The 24,571-nt window shown below is 41.7% G+C and overlaps 1 protein-coding gene across 1 annotated transcript in view; it reads right to left on the minus strand.

Moving 5' to 3' along the window:
- The window catches only part of MYO3B (myosin IIIB), a 547,383-nt gene that overhangs the window by 166,619 nt on the left and 356,193 nt on the right, over positions 1-24,571 (minus strand). Inside the window, exons 25-26 of the mRNA XM_045163938.1 lie at positions 17,299-17,376; positions 15,093-15,298 (exon numbers count right to left, since the gene is read on the minus strand). Coding sequence (XP_045019873.1) covers positions 15,093-15,298; positions 17,299-17,376 — 284 coding nt within the window. The remainder of the gene's footprint in view (positions 1-15,092; positions 15,299-17,298; positions 17,377-24,571) is intronic.

Genomic DNA, 24,571 nt, shown 5'->3' on the forward strand with positions numbered 1-24,571 from the left:
CAGTCAATCTAGAAGTCTAGGGTGGCAGTCTTTTCAACTGCAGTGATACTGTCTAACATCTTCATAGCATCTTTCTTCTGGTTTTCCTTTATTATTTCTTTATATACTGTTTACATAGCTGTTCCCAGTGTTTCTTTTTCTACTTGGGTTCCTCCCTATCACTGAATTAGCTCATGAGGCTGCACACAGAGCAGACACTAAGGAAAGCAAGAAAGACAGCCTGGGCTTATTACTGCTGCTACTCAGTATCTTTGGAGACCAGTGAGACTGATATTACTTCTTGTATCCACTTTTTAAATCACTACTATAGATTTTAGGCTGAATTTTGCAGCGCTTTCAGCTATAGAGATGATTTTTCTGAATAGATAAGAGACAGCTGTCAGCAGTGTGGGCTTTATGAGAAAGGCAGGACCTTACAGGAATGAATTTTGGGATTCTAAATCATCTATAGGCAAGTTGGGAAGGATCGTCAGGCCAAGCAAGGCAAATTTGAATCCATACTGCAAGCTAAGAATGCAGAGGTGGTCACAGAAATTCTCTTCGGTCTAGAGTAACCTGGAGAGTTATTGATATTGCCACTTTCTTGAGACGGGACCTTGGGAAAGCTACTTCATCTTTCTGGCCTCAACCTTCTCATCTGTGAAATGGAAGAGTTGGACCAGGCCATCTCTTAGAGTCTTTTAATGATATTATAAAAGGGACTTTAAGAATGCTTTTTGTTGATTGTATTAATCAAAGTTGTAACAATGGTAATATAACAGTTAAGAGAGAAAAAAAGTCATCCAAAGTCTCACCTACATAAAACACATCAACACACCCAGTTAGGGACCAGTAAGCAACTCACTCTCTCAAACAAAAAACAAGGGTGGGAATGACAGGACACAAGAACAGCCGTATTCTAGATCCCGCCCAGAGAATGCTACCATGCAGCTGCTGCCCCAGAAGGTGTTATAAATGCAGAGACTGTTCACATAAGCATGCACTATGTTTTACTCACAATGCTGAAGCAGTCCATTATCCTCCTAAAGTATTATCTCTTAACATGTCCCTCACAACTATGTAAATCAATTTGCATTGACTGATGCACTGAGAATTCTGTTCACTGAGTTGTAGATATATTAGCTTACCTAAATGGCACATTTAAATCTATTTCATGTCAGGTTCTCACCTGTGTGATTGCAAGTGAAAAGAAAAAATAAAAAACCCAGTGAATCACCATCCTAGCTCCTGGAGGATTTGTGTTTTCTTATTCACTGCCAACTATCCAGAGAAGAAAGTAGCAGCTTTATTCTTTGAAAACTGAAAATTTGGATTTCAGTCTTTCTTGAGATGTCTGGATTCTTCTGTGATCCTGATTTCTCTCTCAACTCCTGTCCTGTGAGCTAGAACTAACCCTGGGGCTCTATAAGGAAATGTCAAGGACCTTGTCCTCATAGGTGAAGTTTTCACAGGGTAACTGATAATAGTTCAGTTCAAGAGCTAAAAGAATTTGCTGCAGGCTTAAAACTGCAAACATCCCTCTCCATGACAATGGAATTAAATGATCCTCAATATCTTGCCACTTTCTACTCAGGCACTTCTGAACTTTTTAATTCTAAAACTACAATCCTGAGGAAGAACCTAGGTAGCAAGAAGTAAGAAGTGAGTGGGTTGTGAAGACCTGAAATTATTTATTCAAATTCATCCAGCCCCTTAGTCATTCATCCACTCCTTTATTCAATTAATAAACATTAGATTTCTTTTCTGTGACAAGCATTATTAGTGGCTCACCCATTTCCATTCCCACTTCTTCCTAGCTCACAGAGAACCAATTTTTCTTTGGGTCATGATGCGCCCAGCCCCAGTCCTGGTCCTCACTTTCTAAGCCCATCTTTGTAGCTAGAAAGGGTCATTTGACTCAGTTCAGGCCAATGAGAGGTTATGTGAAGTGGTTTCTGGGGAAATGTTTTCTTTCCCAATAAAAGCTGGACAAATGTGACTGACTTAGCCATTCATCCTGCCCCTTTTTTCTTCCAGGCTTGAATGCAGACATAATGCCTGGAGAGGAAGTAGCCACACTGTGGCCATGAGACACTAAGCCAATCCACTCACTTAAGATGGTAAAAAGGAATTAAAGGAGGTCAGAAGATATTCAGGGCCCTGATGACATCACTGAATAGCTAATCTAACATTAAAAATACCTTACCTATCAATTTCTTTTTGTGAGAAACCAATAAACAAACAAATCTCTTTGGCAATAGTTCTCAATATGGGCAATTTTGCTCCCCAGGAGACATTTGCCAATATTTGGAGACAAGTCTTACTGTCACTACTTGGAATGCAAGCTATTGGTATCTTAATAGGTAGAAGCCAGGGATACTGCTATACATCTTATAAGGCACAGGGATACCTTCTGCAACAAAGAATTACCTGGTCCAAAATGTCAGCAGTGCTGAGACTGAGAAACTCTGGGTTAAGCCACCAAAAATATTTGCTTGCTTGTTATTCATAGTCAAATGCACTGCTGACTGATAAGAGTCTTTTAACTGGGAAATATTAAATATACACCATGAGCTAGTCATCATATAATACAAGACACTAGAGATTTAAAAAATGAGTACAAAGTCAAGGATCAAAGTCCAAATATGAAAGATTTGAAAACCAAGGTTAATTCCAAATATGTATGGATGCCTAGAGTTGCTCCAGACCATCCACTGGAAAAAATATCTGGATCTCAAAGGATTGCTCTAGAATCTGAGAAAGTCAGTTGGTCAACTCTGGAGATGTCCACAGTGTAGACTTTTATGGCTCTTCTCTCTCAGAGTAAAAACTGAAATAGAAAGAAGGCTTTGTTAAGGAAATATTAAATCATAGCAATAATTTTGCAGTATAAAAGGGAAGAAGCAGCTTTCTTGAGCAAACTAATTACTAAAGACTATTGTTAGAGCACAAAGAGAGGTCAGGAGAGAGACTGACAAAGAAAAGTGACATCCAACATAGTTCCACATGGGACAAGACTATCATGACCTATACTGATCAAGATCAGAGAAAAGTGTCCAAAATGCTAGAAGATGAACTCAAACTAGGCCAGAACAGATTGAGTTTTTTTTAATCCCTTGGCTAAGTAGAGCTGGAAACTGTTATCAGAAACCTGCTGTATGGTAGAGCTGTGGTTCAAAAAACAAATACCTTCCCAAAGAAAAAGCAGACTATGCTTAGCTTAACTTAGTAAACTGTATATAGTTCTCATTCCAGTGTTAACATTGTTATTATCAACAAAAGTTATATTCGTCTTAGAAAATTTCTAAACTAAAGACATCCTCCAGGGACTTCCCTGATGGATCTAGTGGCTAAGACTCCATGCTTCCAATGAAGGGGGCCTGAGTCTGAGCTCTGGTCAGGGAGATAGATCCCACATGCCACAACATTCTCCAACTAAGACCAGGTGCAGTTAAATACATAAAAAATAAGTAAAACAAACAAACGAACAAAAACTCCTCTAGCTAGCCATGTTGGGGTGGGCTTTTCTGTACTGTTACAGTTGATTCCAAGATATGGCATGGTCAAACAAGGGGTAATGAATGCTTATTCTTTTAGCCTATCCATCTTTCTCCTCTCCTTCCTTTAACAGAGCCCCTCAGACCATGGTTCACATAGGGCTGACCTCCATCCCCTGGCACTTGGCTGAAGACTCTACCAATTAAACACCAGCAGGTGACCCAAGGTGGGACAACAAGAGTGTTCCTTGAATGGGAAGTCTCAGGAACTTGCTTGCGGCTGACGTTGCTAAACCTTTAGGATGCTTCCTACAGAAGCTTCCAGGGACCATCTTTGTGAACACATGGCAAAGAACTGCCTACCTGACAAAAAACTCAAAAGAGGGACAGCAAAGTTGGTGAAAAGAAAAGACAATGGCTTGGTAAAATTGCTGGATGCCCTGGATCCAGACATATCTTTGAACTTTCTAGTTATGTAGCCAATATATCATCCCCTTTTAAATTTTGCTTCAACTCATTTGAGCTTCAGTCACTTGTTATTAAAAGATTCAGTCACTTGTTATTAATACACCAAGTAAGCAGCCTTCTTTTACAGGCTATTGCCTTAATAGGGCATATGCTGTGCTGTGTTAGGGAGCTCTAACTGATTCTTTCTTTTCTGGAATGTGAGCCGAGAGGTGAGAAGATGAGAAAAGAGGCTAGAAATCCAGGCAGAAGCCAGACAGAGAATCTTCCTTGTCCTGTGAAGTTTGTCTTTTCTTTGGGGGCGGGGCAGGGGGGGTGGGAGGCGGGGAAGATCAGTGTTTATTGTAGAGAGAAGTAAGACAAATTTGTTTAAATGCTACTTTTTTTAATGTATTAAACTCTAATAATTCAAGATGGGTTAGAGACTTTTTATTAACTTATTACTGTTTCTTACCTTTTCTTGACAAAGAGCTACTTAGCACTTACCTGAACTCTTATGCTCTAACAATCTAGATGCTACTTTTTACAATGCAAGCCAAACTTAACCTCAACAAAGCCAGCTCCTGTCATGCATTTTAAAACTGCGAGGGCCAGAGTCAACCAAGAGGTGATAAAAGAAGGTAGTAATGAAGAGGAAGGAATAAGAGTTTACTTCAATTCAATAAATATTTATTAAACACCTAATGTGTATTGGGCACAGTGCTGGCCAGTACAGATATGAAGTTAGCTGGAAAACACCCCTGCCTCCCAGGTGGTGAATGTCAAGGCAAGATCCCAGCAGCCAGTTTCCACCTCAGTGTAGTAAGCGCTACTAGTGAAGCTCATCACAGAGTCTCCAAACCTAGCCTGGGGGGGGGGCAAGGAGGAGATAGTGCCTGTTCAAAGTCTGAAGGAGTAAGCAGAGGTTAGACGGGTTAACCTTTCAGGTTAACCTGAAAACAGCAATCACAGAAAACCAACCAGTCTGATCACATGAAACACAGTCTTGTCTAACTCAAGGAAACTATGAGCCAGGCCATGTATGGCCACCCAAGACAGACAGGTCACAGTGGAGAGTTATGACAAAATGTGGTCCGCTGGAGAAGGGAATGGCAAACCACTTCAGTATTCTTGCCTTGAGAACCCCATGAACAGTATGAAAAGGCAAAATGATAGGATACTGAAAGAGAAACTCCCCAAGTCAGTAGGTGCCCAATATGCTACTGGAGATCAGTGGAGAAATAACTCCAGAAAGAATGAAGGGATGGAGCCAAAGCAAAACCAAAACCCAGTTGTGGGTGTGACTGGTGATGAAAGTAAAGTCTGATGCTGTAAAGAGCAATATTTCATAGGAACCTGGAATGTTAGGTCCATGAAATAAGGCAAATTGGAAGTGGTCAAATGAGTGATAGCAAGAGTGAACATCGACATTTTAGGAATCAGCGAACTAACATGGACTGGAATGGGTGAATTTAATGGTCAGATGACCATTCTATCTACTACTGTGGGCAAGAATCCCTTAGAAGAAATGGAGTAGCCATCATAGTCAAAAAAAGAGTCTGAAATGCAGTACTTGGATGCAATCTCAAAAATGACAGAATGATCTCTGTTCGTTTCCAAGGCAAACCATTCAATGTCACAGTAATCCACGTCTATGCCTCAACCAGTAATGCTGAAGAAGCTGAGGTTGAATGGCTCTATGAAGATCTACAAGACCTTTTAGAACTAACACCCAAAAAGATGTCCTTTTCATTATAGGGGACTGGAATGCAAAAGTAGGAAGTCAAGAAACACCTGGAGTAACAGGCAAATTTGGCCTTGGAATACAGAATGAAGCAGGGCAAAGGCTAATAGAGTTTTGCCAAGAAAATGAACTGGTCATAGCAAACACCATCTTCCAACAACACAAGAGAAGATTCTACACATGGACATCACCAGATGGTCAATATCAAAATCAGACTGATTATATTCTTTGCAGCCAAAGATGGAGAAGTTATATACAGGCAGCAAAAACAAGACTGGGAGCTGACTGTGGCTCAGACCATGAACTCCTTTTGCCAAATTCAGGCTTAAATTGAAGAAAGTAGGGAAAACCACTAAACCATTTAGGTATGACTTAAATCAAATCTCTTACAATTATACAGTGGAAGTGAGAAATAGATTCAAGGGATTAGATCTAATAGAGTGCCTGAAGAACTACAGATGGAGATTCCTGACATTGTACAGGAGGCAGGGATCAAGACCATCCCCAAGGAAAAGAAATGCAAAAAGGCAAAATGGTTGTCTGAGGAGGCCTTACAAATAGCTGTGAAAGGAAGAGAAGCAAAATGCAAAGGAGGAAAAGAAAGATATTCCCATTTGAATGCAGAGTTCCAAAGATTAGCAAGGAGAGATAAGAAAGGCTTCCAGTGATCAATGCAAAGAAATACAGGAAAACGATAAAATGGGAAGGACTAGAGATCTCTTCAAGAAAAATAAGATACCAAGGGAATATTTCATGCAAAGATGAGCACAATAAAGGACAGAAATGGTATGGACCTAACAGAAGCAGAGGAGAAGGTGATGGCACCCCACTCCAGTACTCTTGCCTGGAAAATCCCATGGACGGAGGAGCCTGGTGGGCTGCAGTCCATAGGATCGCTAAAGAGTCAGACACGACTGAGCAACTTCATTTTCACTTTTCATTTTCATGCATTGGAGAAGGAAATGGCAATCCACTCCAGTGTTCTTGCCTGGAGAATCCCAGGGACAGCAGAGCCTGGTGGGCTGCCATCTATGGGATCACACAGAGTCGGACACAACTGAAGCGACTTAGCAGCAGCAGCAGCAACAGAAGCAGAAGATATTAAGAAGAGGTGGTAAGAATATACAGAACTATACAAAAAAGATCTTAATGACCCAGATAATCATGATGGTATGATCACTCACCTAGAGCCAGACATCTTGGAGGATGAAATCAAGTGGGCCTTAGGAAGCATCACTATGAGCACAGCTAGTGGAGGTGATGGAATTCCAGTTGAGCTATTTCAAATTCTAAAAGACGATGCTGTGAAAGTGCTGCACTCAATATGCTAGCAAATATGGAGAACTCAGCAGCAGCCACAGGACTGGAAAAGGTCAGTTTTCATTCCAATCCCAAAGAAACGCAATGCCAAAGAATGCTCAAACTATTGCACAATTGCATTCATCTCACACGCTAGCAAAGTAATGCTCAAAATTCTCCAAGCCAGGCTTCAACAGTATATGAACTGTGAACTTCCAGATATTCAAGCTGGATTTAGAAAAGGCCAGAGGAAGCAGAGATCAAATTTCCAACATCTGTTGGATCATCGAAAAAGCAAGAGAGTTCCAGAAAAACATCTACTTCTGTTTTATTGACTACGCCAAACCTTTGAGTGTGTGGATCACAACAAACTTTGGAAAACTCCTAAAGAGATGGGAATACCAGACCACTTTATCTGCCTCCTGCCTCCTGAGAAATCTGTATGCAGGTCAAGAAGCAATAGTTAGAACCGGACATGGAAAAACAGACTGGTTCCAAATCAGGAAAGGAGTATGTCAAGGCTGTATATTGTCACCCTGCTTATTTAACTTCTATGCAGAGTACATCATGCGGAATGCTGGGCTGGATGAAGCACAAGCTGGAATCAAGATTGCCGGGAGAAATATCAATAACCTCAGATATGCAGATGACACAATCCTTATGGCAGAAAGTGAAGAGAAACTGAAGAGCCTCTTGATGAAAGTGAAGTGGAGAGGGGAAAAGTTGGCCTAAAACTCAACATTCAGAAAACTAAGATCATGGCATCTGGCCCCATCACTTTATGGCAAATAGATGGGGAAACAGTGGAAACAGTGACAGATTTTATTTCTGGGGGCTCCAGAATCACTGAAGATGGTGACTGCAGCCATGAAATTAAAAGACGCTTGCTCCTTGGAAGAAAAGTTATGACCAACCTAGACAGCATATTAAAAAAGCATAGACATTACTTTGCCAACAAAGGTCCGTCTAGTCAAGGCTATGGTTTTTCCAGTGGTCATGTATGGATGTGAGAGTTGGACTATAAAGAAAGCTGAGCGCTGAAGAATTGATACTTTTGAAGTTGGTGTTGAGAAGACTTGAGAATCTTGAGAGTCCCTTGGACAGCAAGGAGATCCAACCAGTCCATCCTAAAGGAAATCAGTCTTGAATATTCATTGGAAGGACTGGGTGTTGAAGCTGAAACTACAATCCTTTGGCCACCTGATGCGAAGAACTGACTCATTTGAAAAGACCCTGATGCTGGGAAAGATTGAAGGTGGGAGGAGAAGGTGATGACAGAGGCTGAGATGGTTGGATGGCATCACTGACTCAGTGGATATGAATTTGAGTAAACTCCGGGATTTGGTGATGGACAGGGAGGCCTGGCATGCTGCAGCCCATGGGGTCACAAAGAGTTGGACATGACTGAGCGACTGAACTGAACTAGCCTGTTTAAGTTAATTGACCAAGAACTTGGAAAAGGGGCATTCAGGCAACATAACATGAACATAACATGACCAAAAGCATAGGAGTATGGAACGACGTGGGGTGTTTATGAAACTCTAAGTAGTCTGGATTTTGCAGAAGTATCAGCTGAGAGGTGGGAAGACAAGAGAAGAGATTGGAAAGGTGGGTGGGGTTCAGATCAGGGAGATTTCCCCCTATCAGGCCAAGGGGCTGAGGCTCATCCAGTGAGGTTTGAATGGTCATTTCAACTAAGGATTTTAAGCAAGAAAGCAACATGATTGGATAAGAGTTTTAGTTAAATTGTATTCTGGTGGCTCTTTGGAGAAGAGAAAAGGCAGGAAGTCCATTTAGGAAGCTAAGTCAAAAGGGTAGACAAAAGAGCCTCTAGAGGTTTGAAATAGATTTTGATCAATGGACTAGAATTGAGAATTCAGAAATAATTTATGACCAATTTATGGTCAACTGATTTTTAACAAGAATGCCAAGACAATTTAACAGGAGAAAAAATAGTCTTTTCAACAAATAATGCTAGGAAAGCTTGATATCCATGTATAATATAAATGAATGTAGTTGAACCTATATGTACCTCACACCATACATAAAGATAATTCAAAATGCACTATTGATCTAAATATAAGGCCTAAAACCATAAAATTCTTAGGAGAAAACATAGGAATATAGCTTCATGACCTTGAATTAAGCAATAATTTCTTAGATATAACACCAAAAGCATGACTAACAAAAGAAAACAGAAAAATTGGGCTTCATCAAAATGTAAAAATTTTAATGCTTGAAAAGATACTATCAAGAATTGAAAAGACAATTCCAAAGAAAAAGAAAAAGAAAACTGAAAAGAGTATATCTGATAAGGGCTAGTATCCAGAATATATAAAAATCAACAATTAAATGGGTAAAGGATCTGAATAAACATTTCTTTGGAGGAAATATTATAAATGATCAGTAAGCATATGAAAAGATGCTCAGATTAGATAGCAGTGAGTTGCACAACTCATGAATATACTAAAACCATAGAATTGTGCACTTTAAAAGGTAATTTTATCATATATGAATTATATTTCAAGCTGTTGCTATTATTATTAAAAGACCTTGGGAGAAAGGATGGGAGATAAATAAAGCCTTGGGAGAAGGGATCAGGAAATTCCCAAAGGAATCTTTTTGATAAACCTTAGCTGGTAAACTTGACAGGACTTTTGATGGACTGTTTGAAGAGAATGAGAAGATAGAGGTTACACCTAGCTTTCTGAAGGACAGGAAGTAGAGGAATAGAAGGAAGAAGGGGAAGATACCAGGGCACCATGGGTTTCTCATGTAATCATGAGAAAATTGGAAGTTGCTAATGAAAGAGAATGCTCAAACTACCGCACAATTGCACTCATCTCACACGCTAGTAAAGTAATGCTCAAAATTCTCCAAGCCAGGCTTCAGCAATATGTGAACCATGAACTTCCAGATGTTCAAGCTGGTTTTAGATAAGGTAGAGGAGCCAGAGATCAAATTGCCAACATCCGCTGGATCATGGAAAAAGCAAGAGAGTTCCAGAAAAACATCTATTTCTGCTTTATTGACCATGCCAAAGCCTTTGACTGTGTGGATCACAATAAACTGTGGAAAATTCTGAAATAGATGGGAATACAAGACCACCTGACCTGCCTCTTGAGAAACCTATATGCAGGTCAGGAAGCAACAGTTAGAACTGGACATGGAACAACAGACTGGTTCCAAATAGGGAAAGGAGTATGTCAAGGCTGTATATTGTCACCCTGCTTATTTATCTTCTATGCAGAGTACATCATGAGAAACGCTGGGCTGGAAGAAGCACAAGCTGGAATCAAGACTGCCAGGAGAAATATCAATAACCTCAGATATGCAGATGACACCACCCTTATGGCAGAAAGTGAAGACGAACTCAAAAGCCTCTTGATGAAAGTGAAAGAGGAGAGTGAAAAAGTTGGCTTAAAGCTCAACATTCAGAAAACGAAGATCATGGTATCTGGTCCCATCACTTCATGGGAAATAGATGGGGAAACAGTGGAAACAGTGTCAGACTTTATTTTTGGGGGCTCCAAAATCACTGCAGATGGTGACTGCAGCCATGAAATTAAAAGACACTTACTCCTTGGAAGGAAAGTTATGACCAAACTAGATAGCATATTAAAAAGCAGAGACATTACTTTGCCAACAAAGGTTCGTCTAGTCATGGCTATGGTTTTTCCAGTAGTCATGTATGGATGTGAGAGTTGGACTGTAAAGAAAGCTGAGTGCCGAAGAATTGATGCTTTTGAACTGTGGTGTTGGAGAAGACTCTTGGGAGTCCCTTGGACTGCAAGGAGATCCTACCAGTCCATTCTAAAGGAGATCAGTCCTGGGTGTTCATTGGAAGGAATGATGCTAAAGCTGATATTTGGCCACATCATGTGAAGTAACCTAATATTTTGGTACTTTGGCCACCTCATGCGAAGAGTTAACTCATTGGAAAAGACTCTGATGCTGGGAGGGATTGAGGGCAGGAGGAGATGGGTACGACAGAGGATGACATGGCTGAATGGCATCACCGACTTGATGGACGTGAGTTTGAGTGAACTCCAGGAGTTGGTGATGGACATGGAGGCCTGGCGTGCTGCAATTCATGGGGTCGCAAAGAGTCGGACATGACTGAGCGACTAAACTGAACTGAACTGAATGACCGAGAAGATGGCAAAAGTTTCATTTTGTTCAACAGACACTGATTTAACATTTATTATGAATTGAGTCCTGGGAGATGCAATTCTCTGTCCTGTGAGCTAAACCAGGAGAGGTGGGCCTTTCTGGAAAACTTAGAGGCTAAGGCCCAGGAATCCACATGTAATCTCTGAAAATCTTTAGGATGTGGACTCTGTGTATTCCTGATTTCTTATCATGCAGATGATGAAACATCCTCTATGGAAATATTAGGTTACTTGCCAAATACTCTATCTAAGAGGAGACTAGAACTTCAATCTTATTACTAAATTATACTATTTTCTACAATAGTTTAGTAAACAAACTATAAGACTTTGAACTGAATATGCTGTACTATCCTTTAGACATTTGCCAGAACACATCCAAGTATGTGCATCATACACGTGTGTCTCAGAGCAGACCTTCTGCTGGACCATGCTTCAGAGTCCACTGACCATGAAGCCAACGAGCATTCATAGATCTTTCCTGTGATAGCTCAACAGTAGGACTTCCAGGAGGTCTCAGCTGCCTGCCCAGCACTGTCAGGTAGCCTTCTTCAAGCCTGCCTGAGAATAGATGAATGCTTCCAACCCACCTGGCCCCACTCTTGAGAGGGTGTTGAAAATAGCCCTTTTCTTGAAGGTGCCACGAGTAGAAAACTGGAAGGGCATTTCTAAGTCATTTTGCCAGGATTCAAGGATGAGGAGGCAAGGAAACATTTTAGCTTTGGCCAAGTCTGCAGACGTGGGTGACTTGGGAAAGTCCTTCCTCATTTTCGAACCAGACAACATAATCCTCAAAACACTGCCTTTCAGGTGTGTGCAAGTCAGGATTTCAGTCCCGAGTGCCAGAAAACACAAAAGGTAAAGAGTAACACTAAACAAGTCTTTATCTTTTATTTACTGCCACCTGATAAGCCCTGCCTTTGATTGTTTTGTCTGTATATTTCCTGCTAAGAGTTTACAAAACAGCACTCCTGAACAGGAAGATAAGAGGCGCCCCTATTTGTTGAATAACATCAAGGGGGGAAACTGCTAACTCATCCATTTTGTTGTTAAGTTGCTCAAAAGGATCAAAATACCAATTAACTTGCTGGCTCAGAAATCTCTGATACCCTCAGATTTACTGACATTTTGAAACTCCTGTTCATACTTGCCTACTGGCTTTCTGATTACGAACAAAGAAGTGCCAATCTGTTTAGCATTTGACCTGTTTTCTTAAATATTTTTTATGTATTCAACTCTTGGTAGCTAAAAATACTTGACTAGTCACATTCATGAACTAAAATCATCTTTTTTTTTGTTTGTTCCACCTCCAAATTTAAGATGAAAAAAGAGGCTCAAAGATACTTCCTTTTAAAAAGCCATTTCATTCTTATTTTTAATTTAACAGCTCTCATTGCCAACAGCTCTTTTTGCTCTTTCATCTGCATGGAATTTAGTGGCATTGGGAAGATCCAATGAAGTGACCTGCCGTATTAGGATCCACTCTTCCCTGAGGAAAAGTTGGAAAAATGACCTTGGGCAGAAGTTTCAGCATAGTGGTAAAAAGAAACTAAAGATAGTTGGTGGGGTGCAGCAGATTTTATAATAATTTTAATTTTCCTCTCTGGATATTCTCAGATAATAGTGCTTCTCAGAGATTCTCTGTTGTTATTCTTATTTCTTCACATAAAGTTTTGTGAAAATTCTACCTATAATCACATGTATATGTAAGACATACCTATGGCAGCTGTTCAGAAAAGAGCAACATTTCACTCTTAGGTAAAGGCAGTTTCTGGGTTTAAAAAGCTCTATGGCAATTTCTGCAACAAACTTTTATTGAATGGCGTAGACTAAAGAGATTAAAACTGTGGCTGTTGTAGCCAGACTCCTTGGGTTCAAATTTTGGTCCTATTATTTATTAGCATTGGACTTTGGTAAAATCACTTACTTTCCTTCTGTGCTTCAATTTCCTCATCTGTAAAATGGGGATAATAATAAAGCCTTGGGGATAATAATAAAGCCTAGCTTATGGGGCTGCTGTATGGATCAAAGGAGATTACACTTTTGGGACATTTTAGGTGCTATGTAGATATTAGCTATCATATTAAATCGTGCCAGATCCTGACAGAGGAGTGGGTGTTGTGTGTATTTACATTTGCCAGAAGCTTGAGCCATTCATGGAAGAATACTTCCATTACAGCAAAAAGAAAAAAAAAAAAAAAAAAAAATCTGGAGATTTTGAAACCTAAGGTTTATATATATGTTTATATATAACACATATTATATATATGTTTATCTATAACACAAAAATACCTATAGACATTTGTATTTTTCAGATGTGATCAGAAGGGTGGCTTTCCTAGGGGCTCAGACAGTAAAGAATCTGCCTGGAATGCAGGTGAACCAGATTTGATCCCTGGGTCAGGAAGATCCTGTGGAAGAGGGCATGGCACCCAACTAAAGTATTCTTGCCTGGAAAATCCAATGGACAGAGGAGCCTGGCAGGCTACAGTCCACGGGCTCGCAAAGAGCCAGGCAGACCACTTTACCAGCATCCTGAGAAATCAGTATGCAGGTAAAGAAGCAACAGTTAGAGCCGGACGTGGAACAACAGACTGGTTCCAAATTGGGAGAGGAGTACATCAAAGCTGTGTATTGTCACCCTGCTTATTTAACTTATATGCAGAGTACATCATGGAAAATGCCAGGCTGGATGAAGCACAAGATGGAATCAAGATTGCCAGGAGGAATATCAATAACCTCAGATATGTAGATGACACCACTCTTATGGCAGAAAGTAAAGAGGAACTGAAGGTCCTCTTGATGAAAGTGAAAGAGGAAAGTGAAAGAACTGGCTTAAAGCTCAACATTCAGACTAAGATCATGGCATCTGGTCCCATCAGTTCATGGCAAATAGATGGGGAAACAATGGAAACAATGACAGACTTTAAATCAAAATTGTGGGCTCCAAAATCACTGCAGATGGTGACTGCAGCCATGAAATCAAAAGGTGCTTGCTTCTTGGGAGAAAAGCTATGACAAACCTAGACAGCATATTAAAAAGCAGAGACATTACTTTGTCCACAAAGGTCCATCTAGTCAAAGCTATGGTTTTTCCAGGAGTCATGTATGAATGTGAGAGTTGGACCGTAAAGAAAGCTGAGTGCCAAAAAAAAAAAGAAAGTTGAGTGCCAAAGAATTGATGCTTTTGAACTGTGGTATTGGAGAAGACTCTTGAGAGTCCCTTGGACTGCAAGGAGATCAAACCAGTCAGTCCTAAAGGAAATCAGTCCTGAATATTCATTGGAAAGACTGATGATGAAGTAGAAGCTCCCATACTTTGGCCACTTGATGCAAAGAACTGACCATTGTAAAAGACCCTGATGCTGGGAAAGATGGAAGGCAGGAGGAGAAGGGGATGACAGAAGATGAGATGGTTGGATGGCATCACTGACTTGATGGACATGAGTTTGAGCAAGCTCCAGGAGTTGGTATTGGACAAGGAAGCCTGGCGTGCTGCAGTCCATGGGGTGGCAAAGAGTTGGTCACAACTGAGTGACTGAATTGAACTGATCAGAAGGGAGCTTAACTTGTCTTCCAGAGGACTGTAATTCAGTTGGAGTACAACAGAAACAACATTTAAGCAAGTAAATGGCAGCTGGAAAGTCTTCCCTAGTGGTTCAGTGGTAAAGAATCCACCTGCCAATGCAGGAGACGATGGCTCCATCACTGAGTTGGGAAAATCTCCTGGAATAGGAAATGGCAACCCACTCTAGTATTCTTGCATGGGAAATCCCATGGACAGAGGAGCCTGGCAGAGTCCATGGGGTTCCAAAAGAGTCAAACACGACTTAATGAGTAAAGAACAAAATAGCCAATCACGTGTTTGGAGGCAAGAGGGCTGGGGATGATCCCAGGGGACAGAATAGCTTTGGCACAGTTGTGTTTAATATAATGTATTTCCCAAAATACCAGCCTGACCTTTTCACAAACTCCTCAAAGAGGATGCGGTGAGAATACCCCTGCTGGCGGATGCTGACTGTCTCTAGGATGCCCGTGGAGCGGAGCTGGGCCCGCACTTTGTCTGTGGAGAACTTCAGGGCCTCTCGGTCATCATTGGGCTTGATGCAGCGTACAAAGTGGGGCTGTCCCACCACCATTTTAGAGAGCAGATCCATCAGAGAATACTACCAGGGGAAAAAATGCACAAGAAGTGAGGTTACCAAAATCATAATGGATAATTACAATAGTGGCCGGCCCAGGCTTCCAGGGCAGATTGTCACCTTGTAAACAACTCATGGAACCTTTGAGGCTAAACAAGAATTCAGCAAAAAGAAATAACAATATAAGTTCTGATTTATATTCTTCTGTACTTATAGCTGCCTGTGGATTTTCTTTAAACATCACCTAGGGCCAAGCAATATCCCACTTGGCAGAAACTCAGCCATCTAAGAATTTGCTTAGATTATCCCATAACTGTTGCCAGAATTAGCTTGTCTCTGATATTTCACGGTGATGCTCCATCAACTGTATCTGTAATTTTACAGGTCCAGCTTTCAGGGAAGGGGTCAGTTGCCTCCTTAACCTAACAATCACCAGAAAGTCTAAGGCAAAATGAGAAGAATAAAGAGGGCAAAGAAAACAAGAAAACTGGACGGTAAAAGGAGATTCTAATGAAGATGAATTAACATACACCAAATGGCTGTGTAGAGAACAGAAAGAGCACATGGAAAACTAGGGGTGCTCTCTGTTTCTCACAGACATTCACAGCAGCAGTTCTTCTTTTGGACGTGTCTTTGGGGCAATTACAAGCCACACATAAAATCAGTCCCATTATTTCATAATTTTACCTGCTACTGATCCAAAATGGTGTTAACCTAGCTTGGCAATGCGCCATTTTTTTTAGCATTTGGGGACTAGTATTTTGAGGACACCCAACTGTTTGTTATGGATATACTTCTGAAAAGTGCACGCCAATGGCTTCTTCTGCTGAAAGAGGGACTCTAGGATCTTGAGGATAACCTTATAGTTAGAGCCTTCAAATCCCATACATGCAGAAACTAGGAGAGTATAATCAAACCACTAAGGGGATCAGGATAAGAAATAAATGGCAATTAGAAATGTCCAACCATGAGTGATGAAACAGGGGCTGAAAACCTACCTGTTGGAGAAGCTGTAGCAGGCATCACTACATCAATGGAACGCTGGACCCAAAGACCTCTAGGTCCCTACAATCCATACACTGAGGCCCATTCTAGTCTACCTCTAAAGCACAGGTCAGACTTCTTGGCTCTAGGTCCTTCTTGAACCCACTAGCTTTGGGTGGAACCTTCTTTCCATGGTGCCGGCTCCCAGGCCCACCCTCCAGCCTGCCTGGCAACTCCAGCTCATGATCCACCTGACTTACTATCCCTGCCAAGTCCCTTACTTTGGCAACCCCACCTTACAACCTTATTTTGTTGTCCCTGGTTTCAGTAGTTCTGTCTTTGGACTAACAGCATCTCCATCGTGAAGTTGCCTGGACCTCAGTTCCCTATGGTCAGTGATCTCTAATGGGTTCCCAATCCCAGTGCTTCATAATTTGAAAATAAACAAATCTGTGCAAATCAGTACAAAGTGACAGTCTCTTATCTTTCCTCTCTAATGCGCATTTGACAGAGTCCTTATGGAGACAACATTTTTACTCAAAAGAGTCATTCACCAGGTAAAAATATCAGGAATTGGGGTAACAGAGATGGGAAATAATTGCACTCAGGCAAATGGCTCTTGCAATGGGTCAATTCAGTCTAGGAAAATAAAGTTGAAGCTAAGACATATTTTCTCATGAACTTGATAAGCCTTCTTCTGCAATTTTATTAACTACTTTACTTCTCAGTAAATATGCTGGGAAAGTGGCTGACTCCAGTAGCTTTAAGGCCAAGAAGCAGCTGAAACACTAAGAGAATCAGCACATTCAGTGGACTATGTGCCAGTGGCAGAGGGCCCTCTGTAGACACTTGCGGTCTCATGCTGTACTCAAGGGTGGGTTCCCTGTTATAATTCTCCTTTCCCTACACCTCCATCTTTCCTAACTGACTCTGAGCTTTGCTCTTGTTTCAGTGACTCTGTGGTATCTAGGCCTCTTGTGCGAAGGGCTGACTCATCTTTTCTGAAAACAGGCAGAGAAGAGATCAAGAAGACTCCTTACCCGAAAGTAAGAAGCCATGGTTTGCCCCTTCATGTTGGTGGTTTCTTCCGGATGCCGTATCACCTCCAGAGTGTCCACCTGGAACATAAGCAGAGACAGTGGTTTGGGTATAGAGACAGCTTATTTTCTGACATTTCCCAAAATGTGAAAGGCTATTTGGTCAAATACCTGAGGGGCCTTGATGTTTATGATGTAACAGTACATACTATAGTACATACTCATTTAAAGACATCTTAAAGAAAAACAGAATTTACACCGTTCTACTTATTTGACAACGACCACACTCTGTGATATACTATATGGTTTCAGTACAAACCCCAACCATGTTCTTTCTGTATTTCTCCACATTCTACTGGGCCCTTATTTAGTTCTCCAATAATGTCATATGAGACCATGCTATTTTTAAAAAGAAAACTGGGTAATAACACATGAAGCTGGGCAATTTCAAAGTGAAAGTGAAGTCACTCAGTCGTGTCCGACTCTTTGTGACCCCATGGACTGTAGCCTACCAGGCTCCTCAGTTCATGGAATTTTCCAGGCATGAATACTGGAGTGGGTTGCCATTTCCTTCTCCAGTGGATCTTCCCGACCCAGGGATCAAACCCGGGTCTCCCACATTGCAGGCAGACACTTTACTGTCTGAGCTGTGAAAGTCGCTCAGGCATGTCTGACTCTTTGCGACCCCCATAGACAATACAGTCCATGGAATTCTCTAGGCCAGAATACTAGAGTGGGTAGACTTTCCCTTCTCCAGGGGATCTTCCCAACCTGGAGAATTTTGGCCTGGAGGATTCCATGGACTGTATCATCCATGGGGTCGCAAAGAGTTGGACAAGACTGAGCGGCTTTCACTTTCACTGTAATTACAAAAACACAGACCCAAAGCCCAGGTTGCACCACAAGAGAATTAGTGAAATCCTAACTGCCTTCCTGCTATCAGACTCTGACCCTGCAACATCCCTCCTGCTGCCCACAGTTCCCACATGTTCACTGTGGACCAGAGCTTAGAGTACACCTGTTCCCAAGTGTCTGCCCCAAATACCTGGGCTGACTGGAAAGAATTTATGAATGAAAGCCACGGTAGCAAACAATTGCAGGCACCCTGTATTCCATCATTTTATCTCAATGATAAAATGCCTGCTTCTGCACACACAGAGCTGTTTGGTTTGCAGAGCATATGAGCAGCGTCTCAGCACCAGCCTCCGTGGTAGCCTCCCATCTGCTCGGAACAGGTGGCAGGGGTATGAAGCCGGAACACTTGAACTGGAAGACGCTGCTGTCAGCACGCGTGTTCCACTCAGTGGGCTGCTGCCCGGGCAGCTACCTCCCCGCAGGGTGAGGATGTCTGCAGCCTTGTTCAACAACAGTGAGAAGAGGCTACTTAGAAGGGACAGGGCCATGGGAGGTGGCTGAATAACGAGACTTACTCGAGGGGTATTTAGGAAACTGTTTGCAAAACTGAAGAAAACGCTTCAACTGGCTTGTATAAAGAAAACAGGTATGTTTAAGAAGGGGAATAAACAAGGAACTAAGTTTTCAAACTAGAAAAGCAACCTAAATAGTGAGCAGGAATCTGAGGGTGTCTCTGAGCAAAGTGCCATGAGCTGGGGGCAGTGCAGCTTTCTTTCTCTAGGCTGCAGACTGGATCTGTTCCCAGAGCCATCGTTTCATCTGGATGTAGCTGAGCAACAGTATAACTGCCTGTAGTTGTTTTTGTTTTTTTAATGAGAAAGGAAGAAATGACAGCTCTGTGTTGAAAAGGAAGGTTGCTCTCACATAGAAAAGAAAGAACACAACATACCCACCCCCCTGCATAGGTCCGATGGCGCTACCTGCAGGGACCGCACGGAAGGTTCCTTCCCTATCTCACCCTCACTAGGAGGACACAGCTCAGCATTGGTGAGATTTGGGGAAAGCTAATTTGGACTGAAGCAAGGAGGATCTTGGCTACGGTCTGCCTTTGGCCAAACTGTATATTCTGACAGTTTTCCTAAACATTCTTTCTCCTTATTTTCTTTCTCCCCACCTGACTTTCATACACACACACAACTTTTGAGAATTTTTCCACTATTTCTTTTTATTCAGAGATCCTCCCTGAAGAACCACAGCTTGCTTTGAACTCTGCTTTTCCTCCTTCATTTCCCTCCCTTTTTATTCAAATTAGCCGGCTAGTGCCAGCCCCCCAGGCTCTAATCCACTGTGAAAGGGCATCTGGGAAACTCATCCATATTTCTCTTATTAGTAGAATTTACCTGTTACCCTTCTTCAGAACATACAGCAGACCCTTGGCATTTGAGAATTTTAACAGTTTAGTGATTAGGAAAATCTTTGATGTATATTAATTCTGCTAAGATATAACTTTAAAAGTGTGATATATACTGTTTTCAAGATCAGTACCCATCCCCTGTAGCAAGTTGGAAAAATATAGAATGAAGCACCAGTTTGCAATCCAAGATACAGGGCTGGAAGTATTATTAACTTCCCAAAGCCTGTTATTTAAAAACCACTGCTGTGCGCACACACACACATGAGGTCAGTCAGTTCCCCTTCCTTTATTGCCATGTTTGATTCAGTTTTAGTAATCACCCAGCATGACTTCAAGTTCTGCTCTTTTACTCACATACAGAGTAACTCTTGGGTAGTAAAAACCTATTCTCTTACATATAACTTGGAAATGTTAATGCATGTCTATAGTTCAGCACCTACATATCTAGTACTATATTTTAAAGAATAAATAACATACTATTGGGGTTCCTTCTGATTTTAGAATTTGGAAAGGTCTTGGGTTGGTCAAGAGTCTCTTGGATTGGCAAAGGGTATTTGCATAGTTATGAAGTTCCCCTGTACATGGAGTGGATCTAAAAGAGGGACTTGCACTTCGGACAAGGAACATACCAGAAGTTGCCTCTCTTGAACTTTTAAAGTAGGAGGACTTTGTCTGCATTGGGCCTACCATGGACTCTGTGCTGTGCTGTGCTAAGTTGCGTCCAACTTTGTGACCCTATGGACTGGCTCCTCTGTCCATGGGATTTTCCAGGCAAGAATACTGGAGTGGGTTCCATGCCTTCCCTCCAGGGGATCTTCCTGAGGGATAGAACCTGCATCTCCAGCGGCTCCTGCATTGCAGGCAGTTTCTTTACTGCTGAGTCACCAGGGAAGCCCACCATGAACTCTGCTGCTGCTGCTAAGTCACTTCAGTCGTGTCCGACTCTGTGCGACCCCATAGACGGCAGCCCACCAGGCTCCCCCATCCCTGGGATTCTCCAGGCAAGAACACTGGAGTGGGTTGCCATTTCCTTCTCCAATGCATGAGAGTGAAAAGTGAAAGTGAAGTCGCTCAGTTGTGTCCGACTCCTAGCAACCCCATGGACTGCAGCCTACCAGGCTCCTCCGTCCATGGGATTTTCCAGGCAAGAGTACTGGAGTGGGGTGCCATTGCCTTTTCCAACCATGAACTCTACAGAACTGCAAAAAACTCAAAGCCAAAAGAAATGCAAAGGTTATTGTCTAAATTAAGAGCTTGTCTTTCTGAACTGATTTCGTTAATAGTTAAAGCTAAGTGTTAGTCGTTCAGTCATGTCAACTCTTTCGGACCCCATGGACTGTAGCCCACCAGGCTCCTCCGTCCATAGGATTCTCCAGGCAAGAATACTGGAATGGGTTGCCATTCCCTTCTCCAAGGGATCTTATCTACCCAGGAATAGAAACTAAGTATCCTGCATTGCAGGCTGATTCTTTACTATCTGAGCTACCCAGGAAGCCCCCAATTAATGGTTTTAATTTAAAAAATAAAGTTTCTTAGAAATGATCCAGAAAGTAGATTCTATTGAAGCCATCATCTAGCAAATTGTTCTTTCCAAAGGAGGGGATTTCACAACAGCAAAAACAACAAAGTCTTTTCTGTAGATTCTTATAAATTTTTACCTCAGATAGTAGGAAAAAAGGTTGGGAGAGCTTCCAAGGCTCAGGGGGTTTGTGCTGTAGGGCCCAGGGCTTGGAATTGGACACACTTGGTTCAAATTCCGGCTCCTGTGCTTAATAGCTATGTGGACTTTGACTTATTAACTTTTCAAAGTCTGTGTTATTTAAAAACCACTGTCTTGCACATGTGCGCACACAGAAAAGGTCAGTCAGTTCCCCTTCCTTTATTACCATGTTTGATTCGGTTTTAGTTCAGTAATCCATGGGGTTGCAAAGAGTCAGACATGACTTAGCAACTGAACAATAATAATCAATATTAAGGATGCTGGGTTTTTATTTCACGGAATAAGGTGAGTACTGAGCAACTTCACTTTCACTTTCATGCACTGGAGAAGGAAATGGCAACCCACTCCAGTGTTCTTGCCTGGAGAATCCCAGGGACAGGGGAGCCTGGTGGGCTGCTGTCTATGGGGTCACACAGAGTCGGACACGACTGAGCGACTTCACTTTCACTTTTCACTCTCATGCATTGGAGAAGGAAATGGCAACCCACTCCAGTGTTCTTGCCTGGAGAATCCCAGGGACAGGGGAGCCTGGTGGGCTGCCATCTATGGGGTCACATAAAGTCCGACACGACTGAAGTGACTTAGCAGCAAGGTGAGTACTAGCTCCCATGCAACATAGCAAGGAAATCTTTTTATTTATTGGCAGAGAAAATACTTCCAATGAAACCAATTTCAAAATGATCAGTATAACCAGTATTCTGGATAAAAACATCGTCTGTCTAACCCAGTATACCCTTCTTCTACATCACCAATTGATATAACCATATAAGCCAACTGGAGCTAATCAAGCTTGCTGTGTCAAGAAAGCCCACAAGACAAATGTCCTGCCTGATTCCTTGTGAGTGGTGCTAGTTAGCCTTCAAAATAGTCATGAATAAGCTTTACAGTTTGTGGTACAGACTCCAGGCCCATAGGAAATGAGCAAGCTTCCGTATACATATGGACTACACACATGGAATTTTAGATGGTTATCAAAACATGAGTAATAAAACATTTATTGTTTCCAATGTGAAATCACTATACTAAACACTTTGCCTACATTATGTCAATGAATTCTCAAAAGGACACTATGAGGTAAACATCATTGTTACTACTATTTTACATATAAGGAAGTTAATGCTCAAAGATTTTAGGTAAATTTCCCAGAGTCTTGCAGCCAGTAACTGGCCATGCCTAAGTCTGAACCCAGTTCTGATTTCAAAACCTACTCCTTAAACATAATATAATGCCTTTATACGTGATTTGTTATAAGTTATAAAAATCAGTCTGAAAGCATGGTATTATTAAAAAGATTTGCCTCATCTGTCAACTAAATTTACTCTAGGATAAAGACATAGCTTCCAAAAAGCCTCGAAAACCATCTACATCTCAGTAATAAATGAAAAACTGGAGGAATTTTTTCCTTTGGTCTCAGTAATTACCTACGATTTGCATCTCAAACCTCAGAAGTGTTTATACTTGGCCTCTTGACAAAGCCTTTGGTCAAGAATTTTTACTGCTATCAAGTGATGCATCCGTCTCTTAAGGAAAAAGCCCCTGCAGCATCACTCCCCTCAAAAGTCTCCATGGTGCTGAATGAGGAAGCAAGGCTGGTGCGGACACCAGCCCAGGGTGGGGGTGCTAAATGTGGTGGAGGCTAGCTTCCGGCAGGGCCACATCTTCTACTCTTTCTTGGATAAGGCAGAGAGGAATTGGTGGAGCTTTTTATTGCTGTTGTTACCCTCATATTTTCTAATGCCTTAATTAGAATTTTCAACTCATCTTCTCTCCAAGGAAAATAAATCTCTAGTCATTTTCATCTCACCTATATATATATTGTAGTGATGTAAATACACACCACACACTAGAGGGCACACTTCTCACATAGGCAGTGCAGGGAAGGAGATAACAATGTGTGGATAGGGAGTGTGGAAGGCAGAGGAATAGGTCCTAGCAGAATCTAGAGGTCAAAACATCAAACTGAGCAAAAGACGGGACTATAGGCTGACATCAAATAGTACACAGGAGACTCTCATTTTTTTTTTTTTTTTGGTCATGATCCTTTTTAGAAGGAGTCTCAGTTAATCAGTTCAGTCGCTCAGTCGTGTCCGACTCTTTGCGACCCCAATGACTGCAGCACGCCAGGCCTCCCTGTCCATCACCAACTCCTGGAGTTTATTCAAACTCATGTCCATTGAGTCAGTGATGCCATCCAACCATCTCATCCTTTGTCATCCCCTTCTCCTCTCGCCTTCCATCTTTCCCAGCATCAGGGTGTTTTACAATGAGTCAGTTCTTCACATCAGGTGGCCAAAGTATTGGAGAAGGAGTCTGGTGGAAGCCAAAGACTCCGAAAAACACACACACACACACACATATGGTTGATCCTCATCATTTGTGGATCTATATTGGTGAATTTGTCTACTTGCTGAAATGTACTTTTACTCTCCAAATCAATCAATGCTCACATGCTTTCATGGTCACTTACAGACATGCAGAGTGGTGGAAACTGATACCCGGATGTGCATGCTCCCAGCGGAGGTTGAACAAAGTGACACTCTCTCTGTCTTCCTGTTCCAGCTCTCACACCATAAACAAGTATCTTTTTCAAGGTGTACTTAAGTGCCAGAATTTTTCCTTTTTTTGTGCTTTTGACTGGTGATTATACTGTTCAAAATAGCACCTAATCACAGGACTGAAGTCCTATTGAGAGTTCCTAAGAGTAAGAAGGCTCTGATGTGCCTATTGGAACATATTTGTGTGTTAGTTTAGCTTCACTCAGGCATGAGTCACAGTGCTGCTGGCCTTGAGTTCAATGACACAAATACTGTATTTGAAATAATGTTTATACAAAGAAATACGGCATATAGTTAATTATTTGTAAGAAGTATCTACCGTGGACCCTTTAGCCACAGAGGTTTGAACTACATGGATCCACTTACATGCAGATGTTTTTCAATAGTAAATACAGCACTGCTACACAATCTATGGCTACTGAATCTGCATCTGTAGGACTGTGGATACAGAGAGCCCACAGGAAAGTTATTAGTGGACTTTTTACTGCATGGAGGGTTGGTGTCCCTAACCTCCGTGTTCTTCAAGGGTCACCTGCATTAAATATAATGTTTTTAAAGAGAAACACACACAATACAGGTTATATATTAATCAGTTGACAACAGTATTGTGACCAGAGGCTTGCAGGAGCCTAACCATGTATTTCTAGGAGCAATGCTTCAAGATTTGCTGATTCAGCATTCACAGAAGCCTCATAGAACATAACTTTTGTGAATAATGAGAATCAAGTGCAT

Source organism: Bubalus bubalis, chromosome 2 (genome assembly GCF_019923935.1).
Source record: "Bubalus bubalis isolate 160015118507 breed Murrah chromosome 2, NDDB_SH_1, whole genome shotgun sequence".
NCBI classification, from domain to species: Eukaryota; Metazoa; Chordata; class Mammalia; order Artiodactyla; family Bovidae; genus Bubalus; species Bubalus bubalis.